Raw genomic sequence first — 23407 nt, 5'->3', positions numbered from 1 at the left:
CCCAATTTGCACGTATAACATCATTTTAATTTTCTGGGCATTTATCAGTTCTGACCTTAAAGGTATTAGTTTTGAAAATTGATACATTTAAGGTCAAAATTAATACCTTTAAAATCAAAATTGAAAAATGCCCAGAAAATGAAAAAAAATGCTTAGATTGTTACATGCGCGAATTGGGTCGGGCCAAATTGATGGTCTCATTATAAGGTCGTCTCGTCCAAGACCAGCTGATTTACTATAGGTGAAAGTTATTCTGATAAAAACTGCAAACAAACTAATCCAAAGTGAATAAGAAATATGATTTGAACTTTTTATAAATTTGTTTGGTTTTGGATTGGAATTTTCAAACCGAAATATGTTGGATTGGATTAGATTTGAGCAAACTAAAAACCGAAATCAAAATTACAAACCGAATTAAAATAGAAGCTCACTTTTTACACAGAGCTAAACTAGTTGTTGAGTGATCTTGTGCAACTTGACATGCAAATAGAAAATATTGGTTGGCGATACTAATAAAAACGACGAAGCAATCTTATAACAATAATAAAACTTAATTCAATAATTAAAATTTTATTTTGTCATTCCCATTTTTGCAACTATGATTAATATTTTTAGTTTACAATTTTAGTAATTTAATTCAATTTGCAGTTTAGATTTGTTTTTAGTTGAAAATTTACTTTGGATTGATCTGTAAAAGTCTACACCGAATTAATCTGGTTTGCTTCAATTTTGATTACGGCCCAATTTAGTTTGGATTGAATTGAAAAATCAAAAATCAAAAAAAATTTGGTTTGATTTGGTTTTATAAAAAAATCAAACTGCAAACCGAACTTTCACCCCTAGTTATAACTAAATTTTTGTTATAAATTATAATTAAATTGTACAGATTAAAATTGATTTTTACCGATCCTCCATGCCTTTCAAAATCTTCTTACACAATTTCTAACATTTGCGGCCAATAGAAAGTCAGCTTAAAATACTAACACATACAAGCAATAAAATTCAACATAATTGTCTAGAAACTTGACTAAAACATGCAGATATACTTTTGATTAGTCAATCGTAGTAGTTAACAATGAAATCAAGTCTTAAGATTAGAAATCTTATCTATATTTACATTAAAGAAGCCCAAAATGGCTGCTAGACAAAGTCAGGAAAATGTATTACAGTGAATATAATTATTTTCTCAAATTCTTTGTGCAGATTAAACCTGTAATGGCACTGAACAGACGGAACACCTTCTGGTATTTCCGTCTGTGCTGCTGCGTAATCTCTTGTTATGCAAAAACCGATACTCTGAGCCAAGGCAATCAGCTCAAAAATGGCGAGTTTTTAGTATCAGCGGGCAAAGTTTTTACATTAGGCTTCTTCAACCCACAAGAAGATGCTACAATCGGGTACTTTAACCCAGAAACTGCACAAAACTACTATATCGGTATCTGGTACACTTACGATGAAGTCAAGAGACCAGTCTGGATCGCAAACCGAAACAAACCCATTTCCCCGATTTCAGGAGCACTTGAAATTAGTAGCAATGGAAATTTCAAGATCACAGAGAATGGTTTGACACAAATATTGTTGAAATCTAATCGAGGTTTTCGAACAGAAGCAATTTTAACTGATAAAGGAAATCTTGTGTTACGTGAGCTGAATTCAGATGGCTCGACAGGGGAGAAAATCTTGTGGCAGAGCTTTGATCACCCAACAGATATACTTCTTCCAGGAATGAAATTAGGGTTTAACTATAAGAAGCAAAATTTGTCGTTGTGCTCGTGGGTAAGTGATAAGTTTCCTGCAGAAGGAGCTTTCGTACTTGGGTTAGATCCGAATGGTACAAAACAGTTGATTATGTGGAGACGAGGGATGATTCAATGGAAGAGTGGGATTTGGCACGATGGGAAATTCCCGAACCTTAAAGACTACCTTTATCGGTTCAAATATGTTTCAAATAAGAACGAAAAATACTTCACTTTTTCTGCACAGAACTGGTGGTTGACAAATTTCCCAATGTATAAGATAGATTGGAAAGGCGATATATATCGTCATAGAGATACATCAGACAGATCAGAAAGCTCGAGATACGAAAGATCAAGGAGGTCTTATCTAGAAGGTATTCTTGAGTGCGACAATGATCGCGTTCCAGGGTGTGTGAAGCGGAAGCTGCCTAGATGCAAGAGCAAGATCTGGTTTGACCGTACCAGAGGTAACACGCTATCTGAAGGTTTGAAGTATACTAGTACGAATTGGGTTTTAGGCGAGGCGGATTGCGAAATGAAGTGCTTGAGCCTTTGCTCGTGTGTTGCTTACGCTTCTATTCACCCCAATGGAACTGGTTGTGAGCTCTGGATGAATGGAACACAGTTGGTTGAAGATGGATACACATACGGTTACAGAGAGTTCTACATTCAAAGACAAACGTACAAACTAGAGAGGTACACAACAGGGTGTCTGGTAAATGGATTTTTTTATTAGTTTTTTGGTTGACTTTTGATTTTCGGCTTTTAGCTGTTCAAACAGCAAAAAATTTACTTCTATTTGATTTGAGGCTTTTAAGCTAATTGATAAGGCGATTTTTAAGCTAAAACAAATAAAAAAAAAATATTGTGAGTAGTTTTTTAATGAGCATTTGGTTTTATTACTCACATTCTCTCAAATAAATATCAATCAACAAACAACTAATTTTTACCAACATCTTCGTAACAGTTGACTTAAACAATTGACTTATTAGTCAATACTTTGAGTTGGTCAAACCAGCCAACAGCTTCAGCCAACCGTACAGTTGAATAGAACTCTTTTTTCACAATATCTTCTAGTGGGGTGTTAAATTTTTTAAGACAATTCTTTGATTGTTTTCAGAAGCAACAAGAGGAAGGTATGGTTGTGGCTAATGGTAGCAACAGGCATCTTTCTGTTGACCTCATCTATAGCATGGCTAGGATATCACATGCAGACGGCACTACTTAAACTAGCACGGTTTTTCTTCCTGCTAGGCTATTGTGTACAACAAAGCCTCAAAGCATATCTTAGACAGTTACATAATCGCCTTCAGAACAACCTCGAAAAAGCAGGTGATATATCATTAACAAATAAACTTAACTTTTGGCTGCGTTTTATTCTTTTGGTTAACGCCACACCCATTTTACTTCATGTTGTATAGGAGCGATTCAAATAGACGAGAAGGTGTCTCTTACTGAGTTAGGTTCCAGTGCCGGACACTCCAGCAGATATCAAAGAAAAAGAAAACTAACCATCGGCAAGAAGAACCATGGAATGCACGTTTTCAGCTTCGCAAGTATGGTTCAAGCAACTAATAACTTCTCTCCTTCAAATAGAATCGGACAAGGAGGATATGGCATCGTTTACAAGGTACTTAAAATCTAAATGCTCAATGTTTTTTAAATCGGGATATTACATATGGTAGTAGCGAGGTCTTGACTTTTGCCTGTGGTAGCAAAAAGCTTTTTCAATATATGGTTGTTGTTTCTCCACCATTATTTTCATCATCATACCCAGTGTATCTCGCTTATAGGAACTATGATCAGATGACAATCTATACCCATAAAGGGGATGCAGCCAAAGAATCCCTCGGCTTTTTTCTCCACCATGATATATGTAATTTCTCTTTGAAAATCAGGGAATATTAGTAGATAATCAAGAAATAGCAATAAAGAGACTTTCAAGGACATCAAAGCAGGGTAAAAATGAGTTCATGAATGAAGTTAAGCTTGTTCTGAAGTTACAACACTCTAATCTTGTTAAGCTCCTTGGATGCTGCATTGAGCAAGGAGAAAAGATTTTGGTGTATGAATATATGCAGAACAAAAGCTTGGATTATTTTCTTTTTGGTTAGTGACATATTACTGAACAACATTATTTTACCCTAATGCTTCAAGCGGCTCCCACCTATGCGGGGTTTGGGGAGTCAGATGTATGCGTCCTTTTAACCCTAAATGCTATATTGTGTCTTCTATGACAGATCCGAGCAGGAAATTGCTTCTTAATTGGAAACAACGTTTTAACATTATCGAGGGGGTAGCACAGGGAATCCTCTACCTTCACAAATATTCGAGAGTGAAGATAATCCATCGAGACTTGAAGACAGGAAACATACTACTCGATCGGGAAATGTATCCGAAAATTTCAGATTTCGGTATGGCAAGACTCTTTCAGCAAAATGAATCGAGAGCAAATACAAAGAGAGTTGTTGGAACACCGTAAGTAAAACAAGTATTCTCTTGTAGGCCTGTTCCAAAAAAAACCCGACACTTACAATTTCTTTCATCAACTGTTGGATTGTTTGTTCCTATTTTGCGAAATCGGCTTTGGTGTAAGTTCAAACAAATTGGCTCGGGACAAGGGCCGATAAAATAGGTACCCGACTAACTGGGTACCCGGCTTTCCGGGTATCCGTTTATGAACACCCCTATTCTCTTGTCGAGTGTTATTTAAAGAGCTAGTAATGTAACAATTAAATCTAAACCGAGGTAGAACATCAAAGCTGGTTAAAGGCTACCTTACCTAACATTTCTTCTACTTTCATTCATTGGTGCAGTGGTTATATGTCTCCAGAATATGCACTAGATGGATATTTTTCAGTTAAATCTGATGTTTTTAGCTTCGGGGTTTTACTGTTAGAGATTATCAGTAGCAAGAAGAACAACGAATCGTACTCCTCAGACCGCACACTCAACCTTACAGGATACGTAAGTTTCAGTCTAACACTAAAACTCGAGCAGTAGTAAGCAGTTAAACACACTGTAAAACTATTTTTACAGGCATGGGAATTGTGGGCAGAAGACAGAGCTTCGGAGTTGATTGACCAAACCGCGATTATGGGTAAAAGCGACCATGAAGAAGCGATGAAGTGCATCAATGTCGGTCTGTTATGCGTGCAAGAGAATCCAGACGACAGACCAACAATGTCGACTGTCATAAATATGATTGCCGGTGACACTAATCACCTTCCTAAACCAAAGAAACCAGCATTCTTCCTAGGCATGAGTTTACCAAAAGAACAGCACCCACATTATGATGTAGAGCAAGGTTCGTTGAATGATGCATCAATTTCAGAGATGGAAGCTCGTTAGAGCGTGCTTAATGTTTTAGAAATTTTGTTTTTCACGTTCTCTAAAAACAATACTCATTTTCCTTTTTTTTGTCGGTATGTTTAGGTTGTGGTTGAAAACATACATTTTATTTTAAATTGTAAATTTTAATTATGAAATCATAAATGAAAAACTTGAGAATAACAAGGTTTGAAAGTCATTTTCAAATTCTGATCTTTAACTAATTTTATAACAATGGTGAATTTGACTCAAATTTAAATTTAAAAATTTTTTATTTGTCGAATACTAAATTTGGATCAAATCTATATTTTTAAATAAAATTATCATTCTTAAACATAATATTAATTAATTTGGGTTTAAAGTGAATTATATGAGAATTCCGGCAAAAGATCATTAGAAAATAAAATGAATAGTGAATAATTTTTTATTAAGTTGTTGATAAGGATGCTCTTAATGATTTTTCGAAATTAGTGTGTTGAAATTTCAGCAAAATTAACATGTTGAAATGTCAATTGTAATTTTTACTTGTGAACTTTTGGATTTAGTGTAAATATATAAGAAGCAGAAAAAGTCAAACTAATGAAAAAATGATAAATAAAGATGCAAATAGAATAATTGAAATAATTGTGAACGATATAGAATGAGAGTAAATTTTAAAAAATGAATAAATAAAGAGAATAATTTCTCTCATTTGGTGAAAAGTATTCCCTCACCGACCATAAATTAATACCCCAAGATGAGAAAACTAATTATGTTTTATTCATTTTTTATTACTTTCTAACCAATTCTTTCACCTCTTTAACAATCCCATTTATTAATCTTCTATCTAATTAACTTTATTTTTCTACTTTTAACTTTTATTAACTCCTTAAATATTTACATTCAAGCCAAGCGGATCCTTAATAACATTAAGATAATGAAAATCCAAAGTAACGAAAAAATAGTGTAGGACATAATAGAAAATCTAATTTTATACAAATAATGTGATTAAAAAAATTGCACAAGTATATAACCTCAAGGGATACATTTAACTATAGATTTGTTATAACACCAATTGACACATAATTTGGTCACAAATTCAAGTAATATTCTCATTTTTTCCTAAAAAATTGTCACATTTTTTATTTTAGTATGTCTCCTTAACTTTCAAACATTTCGTTTTCATTAATTTCTTTAATTTTTATCACATCTTCTCACTTTAAATCATACCAATTTTTGTCCATCATTTTAGCATGTCTTGTGTAAATTATGCTAATTGTTAGTGTTGCAAAATATTAGTGACGGACAGAGGTAGAGAGATCTATATTAGAAATGTATTATATTTACGGCCCATTTGGTAGGTGGTAATAAATAGTGATCATGAAAGTGAAAAATAAGTATAATTTTAATTGAAAAATCTCTTAGCTACCTTAATAACTATGCTTGTCCAACTTCAATCATTTCATTTTTTCTTCATAAGATTCATTCCAATACATTTTCATTGGGATAGATAGTGTTAAGTGGTAATGAAAATTTATAAACAAAAAACTTTTTTGTGATCAAAGTTCCATTACCATGAGAATAATATGGAACTCTTGATCAAACTTTACACTATAAATCATTCTCATTACCACCATTTAGTACCACTATCCATTTTCATTACCACCATTTAGTACCACTAACCAAACGGGCCGTTGTAGTAATACTAAGAATGAGAAAGCATGATTTGTCTGATTTCGAATAAGCAAGAACATGAAAGGTTATACGGTCAAAAGTGAAACATAACAAGAATATAGCAATGCTCAAACTTTAACTAATCCCCAAATAAAACTAGAAGCAAAACACGCAGCAATGTGAATAAAAATACATACTTCAACAAATGTCTGCAAACTCTAGAGCTGCTAAGCTAAGCACACCGGATGTCTAATAAACTTCCTTATGACTAGTGTACACGGTTACAATGGAAAATTGACTACGATGGTTGTCACAAGTTCATGCAATGCTGCGGATTTGCAGAAGCTTAACTCATTGGATTGATACAACACGGACATTAATCTGACCCGATCGGCATATCAACTATAAGAAAAGAATTGAGCGCATAAAAATGTTGAATTGGGTGGAAATGAACAGTACATCATATACAAACTGATACTAACGAACATAAACAAGACAAATCCGTTGAGCTGATCTAAAGGTTTTGAACAGAAAGGCGCACCTATTATATTATTAAGGAGATCCAGACCCTGACCGTGACTTTGAAGGGGTCCTCGACCTAGACCTGGATCTAGACTTTGGCCTGCACAAAGGAGAAAAACTAAGATGCAAGCCGATATTCGGGAAAACAAAGAGATTCCAGTATCATTAACAGTTTTACCTGGTTGATTTCACAGGAGATGCAGACCTTGATCGAGAAGGTGACCTAGAGATTGATCTTTCTGGTGATCTGCTGCAGCACAATTAAAAAAAATCACCAACAATCTCAGGCAATCCAAGTTCCTCAGAAAACTAAACAGTATTAATAATTTAATAAAGAAAAATACCTTCTGATCCTTTTTGGGCTTCTACTCCTGCTGCGACTCCTAGTAGGGCTTTCATCGTATTTCTTCACCTGCAATGACAGACAACATGTCCTTGAAACCACGCACATAACCTAATGGAACATAAACACTAGAGTACCAAAATTTCACACTGTATCTATGCCAGCAGAAATGCTTGGGCATTCTCCAAATGTCTACTTAGGGATGGCTAGCAAACAAATGCAAATTTCACACCGTATGCACTTCAAATGGGGTGGGGGTATGGGTATAAATTTGGTGGATAATGACGGATTTGTCTATCTTTCCATACCATTCAATACTACTTTCAAGGTGGTGGCAATGAATGGCAATGAGAACTTAAAAATAAAAACCAAGTTGGAATTCAATAACCATGGACATACACATCAAACATTACATACAAAAGTTCATATATATTTATTTATTGCCTCCTACTTAACAGGAAGTTATGATTACTACACCAACCACTAAGGAGGCAACAAGAAGACAGAAGTCGTGACGAGACTAAATAGAAGAAAAAAGATATAGAGCAGATCAGCATTAATAGAAGCCTATGATTTTGGATAAATAAAATTAATATTCAAGACGGAGCAAATAGTTGGGTGATATTATAAATAAAGGTGCATAAAATGATGGTCAAGTAGAAACATGGGATCAAGACAAAACTGATCCTCAGCAGAAAAATCATTCAATAAGAAATATTACTCACCCGAATATAAGATTTTGCCCAGGGATTTTTGAATTCAGTGTCATCCAATTTCCGGAGCTAAATAATACCATAATAATCACACCAAAACTAAGCATCAGAAGGTAGCAAGTGAAAACTCAACACAATCCACTTAGACACAGTTGAATACTTACAGCATATTTCATGTCTTCAGAGTTGGTATAGTCAACCAAACCAAAGGTTCCTGCGAAAACGCGATGGCATTCAAGAGAAAGAAAACCATGGAATTCTAAAAGCTTCAGATAAGTAACTCAATACATGTGGGTGCATGTTGTAGAATAAGTTGAGCAGCCAACTACATCAACAAGCTAAACTGATTTATGGACTGTCAAAGCCATTCAGCTCAATTAGAACGCAGCAACTCAAAATCAGACAATAATCAATTATATTCAAACTTAACAGAGATCTACAACAATGTATGCAATGGGCATACACAGAATAATCAAAAATCTTAATTTGAAACTTGCATTGTTTTAGAACACCACCTTCTAGCTGTATCGTTGCAAATAAAAAGGAATGCATGTCATCACACGACCTAAGTAAACTATATCAGCACATTTGCTGTTAGTATGATGTACAAAGGGATCTACTGGGAAAACATGCAAAGTTGCAATTCTTAAGCCTTGGTGTCTAAGAGTTTAAGCAAGAATATCATAGATACAGTACCAATATGTCCTTCACCTCCAAAAGAATTACAAGGTCTTCTACATCATGCAAATCAGGTTCAGAGTTTAACCAGACAGCAAATTACTTTCCTTTTAACATAGACAACTGGGGGAACTGACAAAAATAGCTTCAGACAGAAACAATACCTTCACTGTCACGTGAAACTTCCACGAAGCAAACATCGCCAGCTTTTCGCATGTGATCCTAAAATTAAAAAAGGGGTTAAAATGACAAAACTACCTCATGAGACATTTAATAAAATGTTAGTACAGCATTAGACAGAAATACACCTTTAAGTCCTGCCACGATGCAGAAGATGGTAGTCCTCGAACAATCACTGCATTTCAAGTCCATCTTTAATTTCTATATTCAAAAAATGAAGACTATAAAAAATCTCGAAACAAACCTCGATACTCAGTACGACGAGATGCACCATAGCGCCCTCCACTACGACGTTCACTAACAGATGATGATCCTCGACCACCATGTGCAAGTTCAACCTATAATGGAGACCATCAACATAAGGAATCAAAAATGTAAGTTATCACATAGAACTGTAGAAGTAAGCAATAACATATTACCCTTAGGCGACAACCATCGAATTTGTAGCCGTCACGTCCCCTAATAGCATCCTCCGCATCACGAGAACTCTCAAACTATTAATTTAAAGCATACAGCTCTTAATTATCCATATGAAGCGTCGACACAAAGATTTTTATCATAGAAAAAAATGCTAAATGAATACCTCCACGAAGCAATAACAAGGAGGTCGAGGTGGAAGTTTTAATTCAATATCCAATATACGACCGTACTGCACCGAAGCAAAAAATAATTAGTCATGAAATCTAGTATCTATTACAAGCAACTTAGTGACTAGAATAGCCCACGACTCTTGATTGGGAGATTACCATTTAAAAAAGATGCATATATCTAGTGACCACCACCATTAATAGATAATCAATTCAAATTTGTAACACGGAAACTGAAGCATTCCAAGGAAAAGATGAGGAACATAATATACAAAGATATTTTAGATGCATTTCTACTCCAGGAGTTTTTTTGCAAGCCATTACCCAAACAATTGAGGCAAAAAGCCCGCGGGGGGGAGACCTTTCAAGAATCAGTACAGATAGCTATAATTTATGCACATAGTTAATTTTACCACAAATACACAACACAAAAGGAAATAAACAAGGGGGCAGCAACAGAGAAACTTAAACTAGTTTATATGGAGATTGCTAACACAGACAAAAAGTGAATGCAAGAATTCACAGGTAGCTAAAGCACTCACAAACTGGAGTCCAAGAATCAAACCTTGTAGAATAAATCTTCAACCTCATGTTCTTTGATATCGGCAGGTAGGTTGCCAACATAGATGGTACGAGAAAAACGGCTACTCATTTCTTATCTACTTGATCACTCTGCTCAAAGATACACTGCAAACCCAATTACAAATACAGACATTAGAGTAAATAAAAATTATGTAAAAATGTACACAAACATGAGTAATCTAAGGAGCCGTTGATTTCATTTTCATTCGATAAATATGACAATAACTAAAGCAAGTCAAAGCCAAAACCATGAAGCAAACCAAGAGAGCAATCCTTGAGGTGAGCGATGCTCCATAAGCTCCATAGCTCATATGCTCCAAGTGGCTCCAAGGCTAATATCTATTTGACATATTTTTTGATCGCCAATGCTTTCTCAAGTTTTGCAGATGCATAGCTCCAAACAATGAGCAAGGACCTCCATTACATTTAATAAACCCATTACTCCACCCAATTATCTCCTACTCCCCCTCTACATCCCTATGAATTCCAAAGCCCATATTTGTCCAAGCGCTGGTCATCTACCATAAAGAAAGCATATGTGTCATGAGATGGAAAGATTAGCACACATCTAAAAATTTTCCTTACTGAGATTTTTGCAACTGTATCATGACAAAACCCAGGAAATAGACAAATGAGTTTAAGTTCTTCAAAGTTAGCTGCAAAATCAGATTAGGTCTGGACCGCAGAAAGAATTATGCAGTAGTGCAATATCAAACCTTTTTTACCTAAAGTTTCATACATTAAACACCAAAGGAAATTGCCAGCCATTTAAGAGTATGGTACAAGCAAGCCACTGATTTTTCTTTAAAATAAAGAAGAAACTGCCTTGCAATAGTACGAGCTAATCCTCAACAAAAGCACCTATTTCCAATTTTTCAGATCTTCTCCACAGGAAAACACAAGTGAACCGCAGAAGAAGGCGGATAGTGATAATTTCAACAGAGATTATAAGAAAAAGAATGCGCGCTGAAAGGGTTCAAGTACCAACACTTGGGATTCTTATAGAGTTTGTATCAATAAATAGCTTCTACTGTTCTATAATTCTGATCTGAAATGGAGATTTGCTGAAAAAATGAAGCTGAAGACAATATTAATAAAGTTTGCTGATAATACAGAAAGAAAAGGATATACCAAACATCGAAGAGGCTAGAAATCTCACCCATAAATCTAAAAATCTTTCTATTTATCACTTAGATTGTCTCCATTTTCCCTTTCACACTAACAACTGTACCCAACTTATCCTACTAGTTATAATAGAATCATAACGAAGCACCCAATATGCACCTCTCGCTTGCATATCCAGGAAAGAGAGAAAATGGTGCAAACTACAAAGCAAAAGAAAAGTACAAGAATTTGGAAATTAACGGTAAAACTAATGCCCTTTGCCAATTTACATTGCATTTAAAGTCCTTTTTAACTCACGCAACTTGCCAGCCAAGCAATAGAGCATGCAACAAAGTAACTCGTACATTAGGATCAGATGTAATTTGCCATCAAATAGATGAAATAGCCATCATCCGTAAGCTAAATAATAAATATAAAAAAGCATGTTGAAGTTATTGGTGTCTTAAGTGCACCATCCAAGTCTATGCATTCATGTGTGCATAGAGATGGAATCCTATAAATGATTTAAGATGGGTGTTTATTAATGGGTTTAAGTGCATGAATTGATTCTTGAAATTATGGAGTAATTTAAGGTGTGACTTAAACATAAGAGTTTTGGCCAAAATAGATGTAGAAACCGGAAGTGTAATGGGTGATAGGATCAAAATAATGAAATTGATAATAGAATACAGTTGTTGCACCTACTCCTTACAATAATATATATATTGATAAAGCTTAAATTATATTTATTATTCATAATAAAACATGGGTTATATATATAACTTCTACATAATAACTTTAGAGAAAAGAAAAATAGGCAAATATCATATGAACAGTCCTAACACATTGTTTACTATTCCTAAAGATATGATTCCTATTATATTGCTTTTCCTAATAATAATGAGGTTGGAAATTAATCTCACAAATTCCCCCCTTTACTTTGCAATGTTTAACCTAAACTTAAACTTCTCAATAGTTAGTGGCTTCTTTAGCATATCAACTGGTTGATCGTTAGTATTAACAAACTTCAAGTTTTACTAGTCCTTTATTTACTAAATCTCGTATGAAATGATGTCTTATTTCAATATGTTTGCTTCTAGCATGAAATATTGGATTCTTTTTCATTGCAATCGCAGACATATTATCACAAAAGATTATAGTTGGGTTGCTTTGCCGAAGGCCCAAATCTTCTAATGTTTCGCAGCCAAACTGCTTCGCATGCTGCTTTAGTGGCCGACATATATTCGGCTTCTGCTAAAGAAAGTCCTAACATATCGTGGCATTCAAAGAAACAACAAATTGTAGCACTTTCTTCAACAGAAGCCAAAAATATGTCGTCAACTAAAGCAGCATGCGAAGCAGTCTGGCTGCGAAGAACATTAGAAGATTTGGGCCTTTGGCATAGCAACCCAACTATAATCTATTGTGATAATATGTCTGCGATTGCAATGACAAAGAATCCAATATTTCAAGCCAGACGCAAAAATATTGAAATAAGACATCACTTTATACAAGATTTAGTAAATAAAGGACTAGTAAAACTTGAGTTTGTTGATACTAACGATCAACCAGCTAATATGCTAAAGAAGCCACTAACTATTGAGAAGTTTGAGAAATTTAAGTTTAGGTTAAACATTGCAAAGTAAAGGGGGGAATTTGTGAGATTAATTTCCAACCTCATTATTATTAGGAAAATCAATATAATCGGAATCATATCTTTAGGAATAGTAAACGATATGTTAGGAGTGTTCATATGATATTAGCTTATTTTTCTTTTCTCTAAAGTTAGTATAAATATATATATATATATATATATATATATATATATATATATATATATATATATATATATATATATATATATATATGTATATATATATATATGTATATATGTATATATATATATGTATATATGTATATATATATATATATATATATATATATGTATATATATATATATATGTATATATATATATATATATATATGTATATATATATATATATCCCATGTTTTATTATGAATAATATATATAATATAAGGTTTATCAATATATATATATTATTGTAAAGAGTACGTGCATCAGCTCTATTATATTATCAAATTCATTGTTTTGATACTATCAACCATTACACTTCCGTTGTCTCCAACAATTTAATAGGAAACACAAATTCTCCCTTTTAATTTGCAAATTAATCCCACAAATACATTTTCACCACCATCGCCATTACTTGTGGTGAAATTTGCTTCAGTCATTTCCTTTCCTTCTTAATACCAACAATCCTTTTGGGTGTGATTCGGAGTGCGACATCTTTTACATCTATGGTAATCGAATAGCAATAACTTCGTCATTACCTAGAAACTCCTTTTTTAATGTGTCCCATGCTTCTTTGGAGTTCCTTAATCCATATACACGAGGGAAATTTGTTTTGCTCACAGCTGCATGAATAAAGCATGATGCAAGTGCATCTCTTTTCTTATTTTCTCTGTATAATTTTTGTTGTGCGTCAGTAGAATTTTCAGGAAGGTCTTCATGGCCTTCTTCTACGAGTTCCCATAAATCTTGAGATACAAAAAACGTTTGCATTTGACTACTCCAATAGTCATAATGTTCTCCATTAAACATAGGAAGCGTTGGCTGAGAATAAGAGAAATTTGGGATAGAATTGCTTGTACTCATGTTTGGCTCTGGTACCAAAAGATGAATGGCATGATGAAAGATGAATTAATGAGGAATTGCAAGAGTTACTGATTCTGAGAAAGATGCCTTGAACGAGACACTTGATGTTTAGTCTTGCCTTGAACGAGCATAAAGATCAGAAGCAGACAGTGAGCTCTGGAAGACTGTGCTCGAACGAGCACATAATGCTGCTGAAGACAGAATGTTGCTAAGTATGCTGCTCGAACAAGCACTGTTAAGGCTCGAACGATCAGCCTTGCCAGAGGAAACTTTGGATTCTGTTTTCGTCTTTTGGATTCTTAGCATTAAGTTTGTTTGACTCATTAATGTAATCACCCCTATAAATAGGGAGCTCATATGCTCATTGTAGTACATCAAACACAAACCTCTAAGCATAAACACATAGCCTTTGAATCTCTTACTCTCAATTGTAATCCTTCATTGTAAGAGTTATTTATAGTATAAACAAAGATACTACACACTACGGAGGACGTAGCCATCATTGGGTTAACCTCCTTACATCATCGTGTCAATTGTTTGCATTTTATTTCTTTCAAACATTGTTAAATTCATTGAAATTATAATAGTTCGTCAAGGTACTTAAAAACCTTTCGATCTTGGTGATTTTAGAGTTTGAGTATTGAACTTATTGTCTAATCTAGCTCTCATTTCAAAGCACATTTTCATCCAATTAAAGCTATAATGAAATGCAAACTACTCCTTAATCCTAAAAAGTCACATATACAAGCCATTTAGCAATCTGTGCAAAAAATGTCGTCTATTTTTCTTTTATTTTATTTGGTAAAAGAAAATTTTTAATAACCAAAGAACATTACTTTATACAACCAAAGGGGAGGGAGACAAACTATTTACGATGGACCCCTCCTAAGCCCTAAAGGAAAACTATTTTATAATACCTTAAGGGGAAAGAGACGAACCATTTAAGATGGACCCCCTCCTAAACCCTTAAGGGACAGAAACAAGAAAAACAACCATAAATGTCCATTTAAAACAGTATGTCCTGTGAAGTCCTCTATTTAAACTAATAGAAGACTAAAATAGTATGTCCTATGATACCATCACAACTCACTGTAAAGTTAATGATACAATGTATTCTAAAGATCAATTCAAGTCAATAACAAATACAAATTTGCGAATCAAACTTGGAACAAACAGTTAATATGCACGCTAGAAAAGTATTACTAGGGGTCCCCTCTATAAACATTATACATTTTGCATATATAGAAATTTAAATTTCAATCAATATATTATATTATATTATATTAAATAATAAAAAAGGGGTAAACAAGATCTCTCATGCCAATGTCAAATGCTTATAATATGGAGTAGTTTATATGAAACCCATATAAGTAGAGAGATACTAAACATCTACAAAGAGTTATAACTATAGAGTCAAAGAAAAAAAAATACACATATAGATAACGTGGCTGCTCTTATTTATAGCTTTTGCTAATTTTGTTCAATCCTTCGCCTAAAACACATCCATTACTTTTTGTAAAGTACTAAATTAATCATCACAAAATAAAAGAACAAGGAAGAAAAACTTTAGTCAAGTAGCATATTCAATCACCACAAGTTGGTTAACCATTAAGTGGGAATATGGTATGTGAGAATATGAAATGGAATATGATAAGAAGATATCAGCACGAAGAATAGAGGAGTAGGAACAACAAATCCCTGGTTTGTTTAAAATAGGAAAATGTTGAGAATTGGGATTTTATATAGTCACACAAATCGGCAAGTATCCTTGATTCCTTGCTAATAACTGCCCGAAACTATCTTGATGTGAATTTACTAGAGTCAAACTTGACATCATAGGGAAATAATGTCCGGACTGAGTCACCATGATGAACAGTTTATGACCTTGCTTACCCCTCTCGTTCTTTTACTTCGTTCATTCCATTAATGATAATGTGTAACTTTACCGTCAATTACAATTTACAATACCACCCCTGTATTCTCATTTCCTCCAACCTACTGTTACTTAATTCACCAACACCACCAGTTCCGAATTCTTACAACAAACCAGGTCGCACTGCTCCAACCACACAAGGCTTTATTGCAACAGGAGTTAAAAATCCAAATGCCACAGAACAAACGCTTCCAAAGCTAACAATAACATACTTCTACTTGTAATTGCAAATAACTAATTACAATCAATTGGGTTGGGACAGCACCAGTACATAATCCCTGTTCCCAGCCTGGGAAGCATCCCAATTAAAGGACTTGAAGAACCCCCCAAATGAATTCTCAAAACTCTGAATTCCAGATCAAACCTCGGTATAACAAGAATAACAGCAAAAAACAAATAGTCAACATCCCCAAATCCCACCAATAAAAGATTCGCTTGGCTTCACTTGCAAACCCTAATTGATTATTAACGTATTACCACAATCACAAATTCTGTAAAAACAAAAGGCTAAATCTGCAACAATTCTACTAAAAATACATAAATGATGAACTTGTAAATTCAGGAAATAATTTAAACCAAAAAAGTGGAATTAAAAATCGAAAGAAATACCAGAAGATGTGGAATGACGGAAGGTAGCTCTAGGGCGATGAAAAGAAGAAAAAATGAACTCTTTAATCTTGGACCAGCAATTGACTAAATTCAGCAGCTGCGAGAACTTGACATTTTTTGGCGATTGAAGAACTCTGTACTGGATTAAGTGTGACGAACAACTTCTTTTGATCTTCAAATACCAATAGAATTCGATAGAATTTAGGTTATTTTCTTTTATTATCCTTTTTACTTAGTGATTAAAAGACTAATATGCCCTTGAATTTGTTTCTAGTTGTTTAGTCCTCATTTATAACATTGGTCGACTCGACTATATAGACCGTCTCATGGTAAAACTATTTCAATAAAAATTGTTATTTATTTATCTTCTTAGTTTTATGACCTAAAGTATCGGTCAAAAATTTTTTAAAAAAGAAATCAAAATACTTTTCGAATTTGGGTCATCATCTTCATTTTGATACTTTTTCTTTTTAAAAATTCTATAACCCTAACAATTCTTTAATAGTGCTACAAACATTTATCTTAAAGTCAATTAAATATATATGCATTATGACTAATTTAATAAGATTTCACATTAAGTACCTTCACACCAATCGAAAAAAAGAAGGAAAATGAATTAAAACGAGAAACTCATTAAGAATTTTAATAAAACAAATCTTCATGACATGGAAAAAAAATAAAGAAAAACACATTAATATGCTTCTTCCCCCTTTCCTATCCCTCCCTTTCTTTCCTTTTTAAAATGTTAATCAAACATAATACAAATCTTTAAGGTCATAAACCCACATCTCTTTTTTAATCTTCTCTCGAATCATATCATACTATCTATTAAAGGTGAGGTATTTGATAACAAGTGGCAATCAAAGAAATGTTTTGACAATTGAAAATTTTTGATTGGTTAAATTCCGCCTATATGCATATACTTAAGCAAGTTGTCAATATTTAGAAGAAAAAAAATGAAACTTAATCATTTTTTGGTACAAATAGTTGATACTTGGTAGTTGATAGTTGATTAGATTGATTAATTTGACCAACTAATTTTATTAAATGATTTGAAAAGCTGCATCTGAAACCCGCTGTGAGGAGCAGCTTATTCAAAAACAACTTATTCATTACAATAAGTTATTTCAATTAACTAATTTTACAAACACTAGCATTAAATAGTTTGACCATCCAACTCTCTATTTATATTAAAATAAGCTAAATTATTTTGCTAAACACCCAATAAACTTTTTCTTTTTAGGAATGTCAAAAATCAATCAGATTCATCTATGTTTATGTTCACCGTGCCATCTTGCACAATGATTGCTGCTTTAGTTATTAGAGGGCTGGGCTGGGGCTGGGGCTGGGGCTGTTAATTATTCGTTCTTTTGGATTGGATCATGGAGGGCAGCAAATGGAGTTTCAATCATATATGAGCTTAGAGTGTCTTTAAGAACTAGGGTATCGAGGATCCAAACTATCGAGACTTAAGGTTTCTAAAATTTTATTGGTCCTAGGTAAAATTTTAAAAAATATATCATTTTTATATATGGTCGATTTTGGTTTTTATTGGGTGTTTGGCAAAAATAAAATTATAATTTTACAAGTAGTATTCTACATTCTACATGGCAGCATTGCTGAATTGAGGCATTGAACTGAGCCCTGTTCTAGCTCTAGGCCCTAGACAAATGTCTACCTTGCTTAGGATCAAAAACAGTCGTGCACTTCAAGTGTCATCGTTTGGGATATTATTGCTGCTTTATTGGCTTTTAAGTCCTAATTTTTTTTAGATTAAAACTTTAACATTATTGTTATGTTATTGTTTCTTGGTTTTTAAATCAGCTAGGTTTGTCAATCACATCGACCAAGTACTCAAAGATTATGCACAAATAACATTTTAAATTTTTTTTCTTAAGTCCTTAACCTTGTGCATACTATACTTGAGTTAGATTTGGTTATTAGATAATTCCAGTATGTCGTATTATTATGTGAGCTTACGATTGAGAATTGTGAGCACGTTAACATGAGAGTTAAGATGAGATTTTGAGATAACAAAACTCTCATTTCTTGTTTGTTATCTATATTTTAATATTAGTTGAGACTTTTATAAGAATATTTTTCTTGGAATTATAATCAAATTATCCGTCTTTCATAAGAATATTTTTTTTATCTGTCTTTCATTTCATTTTTAATTATCTGTCTTTCATAAGAATATTTTTCTTGGAACTATGATCAAATTTAGTCCCATTCCTTAGAATAAAACAAGGACATTCAGTCAGACTTTTCGTCATTCATTAAACCTGTCAGTTGTGATAACTACTCCCTAACTCCATTCGTCCCTCTCATTTAGCATTATTTTTCATTTTAAATTCTTTTTTTCATTTTGAATTAGTTTTATTTTTGGTTAATGGTTTGCTACTTTCTTTTAATATCATTCATATATTTTTAACTTTCTCTTGATTTCATTCCCACAATTTATTTTCTTTTTTTATTTATTACCAAATATCTTCTTTTTTAAAAAATAGGAGTATCAATTTTCTCTTTGCTACTATTTAACAAAGGAACAACTTCTATAATGTATCTATCTCACCTTTATAACATCACAAACTTACCATTAATCATGTCTAGAGGTGTTCAACGGGGCGGCTCGACCCAACAAGTCAAGGGTGGGTCACATTTTAATGGGTTATTAGCGGGTCGGGTCAATAACGGGGCGGGTCACTAACGGGGTTTGGTGTAAAGGACCGGGTCGGATAATTATAAGAATTAATTGCGAAAAAAAATTTTACCCCTATTTTTTATATTTTTAAATAATATTATTATATACATAAGTGGGTCGATCCCACGAGCCATAAAGTATAATAAAAACGCAATTTTATGAACTTTTAAAAATTGGGTCAAAGTGGGTCGAATTTAAACGGACTTTAACCCGCCCCGTTCCGTTTAACATTTGACCCGACCCGCCCGTTCCGTTAAACACCTCTAATCATGTCGTATAATGCAACATAGTGTAATGTAGATTGTAAGAGTTTCAATTATAAGTGGCTTCCATTATTCCGGTGGCTAGTAATTAAAGTATTTTTATTAGTAATAAGCTAGGCAGTGTAGGCAGAAGTCATTCTCAATCAAGTGTGTCTTGGTCTGGTATAAAGAGAGAATCTTCCATCCTTGAGTTTGGGTGTTAAATTACCACTAGGGGCACTTAGGACTTAGGAGTGGACCCTCGTACCCTCTCCCCTCACTAGACATAAGCGGGTGTCATGGCATGACATACATTATGGCCCGACTCAACACGGGGGCGTAACCAGATTATACAATATGGCCCTGCCAGTCGTCATAGTGGGCCAAGGGTGTGTCATGGTGATCATATTGATATGGCAAGAGGTGTTTAACGGGGCAGGTCGACCTAAAGGGCCAAGGATCAGGTCACATTTTAATAGATCATTAGCGGGTGGGGTCAATAACGGGCCTTGGTATAAAGGGCGGTTAGGGTCGGGTATGAAAATTATAAGAATTAATTGTGAAAAAAATTTATCACTTTTTTTAAATATTTTTAAATGATATTATTATATACATAAGTATGTCAACCCAACGGGTCATAAAATATATTTAAATAACTATTTTACGAACTTTTAAAAAACGGCTCAAAGTGGGTCGGATTTAAACGGACTTTGACCCGCCCCGGCCCGTTTAACATTTAACATGACCCCCCCAACCCCGACCCATTTAAATTTTGACTTGTCCCACCCCGGGCTGTTGAACACCTCTATACATGACCTTCATGTTCAACTCGCTATTAAAGTCTATCATTTTATAACAAATTTTAGAGAAAAATGTATATAAAAATACTTGTTTAGGCCTGGCTACAACACAATGTGTGTCTGTGTCATGTTAGGGGTCATTATTTGAATGTTGTCTGAGATACTAAGCACACTAGGGTTTAAAGGTTCAAATTGTATCTTTAACAACACCCAAGAACAATGGTAGGGGTGTTCTATGCAATGAAACAAACACTTCAATAAGTTTCTAGTAATGAAAAGCAATAAGAAACAAACAAAAGACACAAGATTTACGAGGTTCACTCAAAGTGGGCTATGTCCTCGGTGGTGGTTAGCTTGCTTGTATTATGTGAATAATCAATGGAGTTCTCAAGAACTCATATAATAGAGGATTACACTTGGAGAAGAAGAATAGAGAAAGAAAAGGATTTGTGTCGATGTGCTTGGTTCTTTGATGAAAAGTATTTTGATTTCTTGCCAAGTGACTAGCACTTTCACTATCACAATGAACACGCACCAAGCTCATCTCAAGGCACATCTCACCAACCAACCCTTTAAGCCACTTTTCCTCTTTTAATGATTCGGCGATAGCTATATACTCACTTCAGTAGTGGACATGGCAACCACATCTTGGAGGGACGATTACCAACTCACTGTCATTCCACCCAATGTAAAAACATTCCCCGAAGTAGATTTTCTAGTATCTAAGTCACCCGCATAGTCGGAATCACAATACCCAATCAACTCGCTTGAATTTCTCACAAACTTGAGACAAACATTTGAAGTTCCCTTCAAATATCTTAACAACCACTTTAGCACTTCCTAATGTCCCTTATCCGAATTTGACATATATGGCTCACCATGCTAATTGCTTGAACAATATCGGGTCTAGAGCACACTATAGCATACATAACGCTACAACTGCGCAAGTGTAAGGAATGTCCTCCATTAGTTCTTCTTTTTCCTTTGTTTGAGGACATAACTTCTTGGATAGCTTGAAATGAGAAGCTAGAGGCATGGACACACTCTTTGCATCCCATGGAGAATCTTCTTAATACCTTTTCAATGTACCTCCTTTGACTAAGGTAGAAGATGTCTTTTGCCCTATCCCTCAATATCTCCATTCCAAGTATCTTCTTGGCATTACCAAGATCTTTCATGTCAAACTCACTTAAAAGTAACACCTTCAAGTTCTCCACCTCAAACAAATCTCTACATGCTACAAGCATGTCATCAACATAAAGGATCAAACATATCATAGACCCACCATCAAGCTTCTTAAGATAGACACAACTATCATAAGAGCTCCTTGTAAAATCCTATGAAAGCATAAAGGAGTCAAATTTCTTATACCATTGTCTAAGCGATTGTTTTAGCCCATACAATGATTTCTTCAAACGTCACGCATAAATTTCTTTACCTTTAACTTCAAAACCCTCCGGTTGCTTCATATAGATCTCTTCCTCCAACTCTCCATGTAAGAAAGCGGTCTTCACATCCAATTTATGCAACTCAAGATCCTCCATAGCTACAATAGCTAGCAAAGACCTAATGGAAAAATGCTTCCCAACCGATGAGAAAACCTCATGAAAATCTACTCCCTCAACTTGAGTGAACCCTTTTGCCATAACTCTTGCTTTGTATATTAGAGCACTTGTGCTTGTCGATCCCTCATTCTTTTTGAAAACCCATTTACACCCCACAACTTTCTTATTTCTAGGTGCTTCAACGATAAGCCAAGTCTTGTTCTTTGCAAGAGACTCTATCTCGTGCTTCATAGCTACTAGCCACTTGCTTAAGTCACTTGAGGCCATAGCCTCCTTGTAAGAATTAGGATCATTCACACTCTCCACCTCACTAGAAATAGTGAGGGCATAAGCCACATAATCACTCCTCTATATACCTTCTTTGAGGTATAATTCTTCTCTTTTCTCTTTGAGTGGGCAAAACGGTTTCTTTTTCATGTCGTGCATCATCATCAGTTTCATCAATATTGGGAGAATTCATCTCATCTTGGGTGTCATCGGATGTACCTGCAGTGTTAGTAAGGGTGTTCTCCACAGTAGGAGTAACCAATGCACTTTCATCAAAAACTACATCCCTTGAAGTAATGATCTTTCTATACTTCTCACACCACACCCTCTATCCCTTTACACCCAAACCATAGCCCATAAAAATACATTTTCTAGCTCTAGGTTCAAGCTTTCCCTTGCTCACATGAATATAAGCCGGACAACCAAATACTTTAAGATTAGAATAATCAACCGACGAATTATACCATACCTCCTGTGGGGACTTAAAGTTCAATGTGGTATGTGGAGAACGGTTCACCAAGTAGCATGTCATTGAAACTGCTTCGGCCCAAAACCTCTTGCTCAACTTAGCTTGTGTGCTCATACCCCTAACCCTTTCCAACAATGTCTTGTTCATCCTTTCGGCTACACCATTTTGTTGAGGCCTTCCAACACATGTTCTATGCCTCACTATAACCTCCTTGGTGCAATATTGAAGAAACTTCTTGTTAACAAACTCAAGACCATTGTCCGTTCTCAATGTCTTGATACTTTTCCCTATTTTCTTCTCAATCATGGTCTTCCAATTAATAAAGACATCAAATACATCATCATTGTGCTTGATGAAATAGCACCAAACCTTCCTTGAATGGTCATCAATAACAATAAGCAAGTTGTTGCACCCACCAAGTAAAGTCTTCCTAGAAGGCCCCCAAAGATCGGAATGTATATAATCAAGGATCCCCTTGGTGTTATAAATTGTCGGCTTAAAACTCACTCTCTTATACTTCCCATAAACACAATGTTCACAAAAGCCAAGGTTCCTAAGCTTCTTTCCTCCAAACAACCCTTGCTTGCTCAACTCATGCATACCTCTCTCTCCCATATGACTCAACCTCAAGTGCCAAAGTTTGGTCTCTTCATCGGACATGATACTAATGGAGACATTCACAGAGCCGGAGATGGTTGAACCCTCTAGAGCATAC

General features: G+C 34.5%; 2 protein-coding genes across 6 annotated transcripts; one reads left to right on the top strand and one right to left on the bottom strand.

The window, feature by feature from the left end:
- The first annotated feature begins 1025 nt into the window (after nucleotides 1–1025).
- On the top strand, nucleotides 1026–5265 carry LOC130802639 (G-type lectin S-receptor-like serine/threonine-protein kinase At1g67520). Its single transcript, XM_057666649.1, has 7 exons — nucleotides 1026–2432; nucleotides 2857–3068; nucleotides 3158–3366; nucleotides 3635–3845; nucleotides 3977–4214; nucleotides 4553–4703; nucleotides 4776–5265. The coding sequence occupies exons 1-7, from the start codon at nucleotides 1159–1161 to the stop codon at nucleotides 5085–5087; spliced, it is 2607 nt and encodes an 868-aa protein (XP_057522632.1). The 5' UTR covers nucleotides 1026–1158; the 3' UTR covers nucleotides 5088–5265.
- Nucleotides 5266–6757: 1492 nt separating this feature from the next.
- On the bottom strand, nucleotides 6758–16848 carry LOC130802619 (serine/arginine-rich splicing factor SR34A). 5 transcript variants are annotated; one of them, XM_057666631.1, is made up of 14 exons: nucleotides 16649–16848; nucleotides 10573–10842; nucleotides 10308–10429; nucleotides 9739–9804; nucleotides 9575–9649; nucleotides 9400–9493; nucleotides 9284–9330; nucleotides 9140–9197; nucleotides 8462–8511; nucleotides 8310–8366; nucleotides 7586–7653; nucleotides 7420–7491; nucleotides 7261–7341; nucleotides 6758–7121 (listed from the first exon to the last, which is right to left on the bottom strand). In XM_057666631.1, the coding sequence occupies exons 3-13, from the start codon at nucleotides 10392–10394 to the stop codon at nucleotides 7272–7274; spliced, it is 744 nt and encodes a 247-aa protein (XP_057522614.1). In that variant the 5' UTR covers nucleotides 10395–10429; nucleotides 10573–10842; nucleotides 16649–16848; the 3' UTR covers nucleotides 6758–7121; nucleotides 7261–7271. The 5 variants fall into 5 exon arrangements, with proteins under 5 accessions (XP_057522614.1, XP_057522625.1, XP_057522617.1 ...); XM_057666642.1 differs by having other exon boundaries at nucleotides 7420–7488; XM_057666634.1 differs by having other exon boundaries at nucleotides 10585–10842.
- Nucleotides 16849–23407: the final 6559 nt, after the last annotated feature.

This window comes from Amaranthus tricolor, chromosome 2 (genome assembly GCF_026212465.1).
Source record: "Amaranthus tricolor cultivar Red isolate AtriRed21 chromosome 2, ASM2621246v1, whole genome shotgun sequence".
Taxonomy (NCBI): domain Eukaryota; kingdom Viridiplantae; phylum Streptophyta; class Magnoliopsida; order Caryophyllales; family Amaranthaceae; genus Amaranthus; species Amaranthus tricolor.
The sequence above is the reverse complement of the archived record's forward strand: the minus strand, read 5'-3'. Positions and strand labels throughout refer to the sequence as shown.

Excerpts from the sequence above, each read along its gene's own strand:
- LOC130802639 (XM_057666649.1), top strand. The coding sequence starts at position 1,159 with ATGTATTACAGTGAATATAATTATTTTCTCAAATTCTTTGTGCAGATT. Across the intron at positions 2,433-2,856 it reads CAAACGTACAAACTAGAGAG|AAGCAACAAGAGGAAGGTAT; the intron begins GTACACAACAGG and ends GATTGTTTTCAG. Across the intron at positions 3,367-3,634 it reads GATATGGCATCGTTTACAAG|GGAATATTAGTAGATAATCA; the intron begins GTACTTAAAATC and ends TTTGAAAATCAG.
- LOC130802619 (XM_057666631.1), bottom strand. The coding sequence starts at position 10,394 with ATGAGTAGCCGTTTTTCTCGTACCATCTATGTTGGCAACCTACCTGCC. Across the intron at positions 9,494-9,574 it reads TCGATGGTTGTCGCCTAAGG|GTTGAACTTGCACATGGTGG; the intron begins GTAATATGTTAT and ends TCTCCATTATAG. Across the intron at positions 8,367-8,461 it reads CTGAAGACATGAAATATGCT|CTCCGGAAATTGGATGACAC; the intron begins GTAAGTATTCAA and ends GGTATTATTTAG.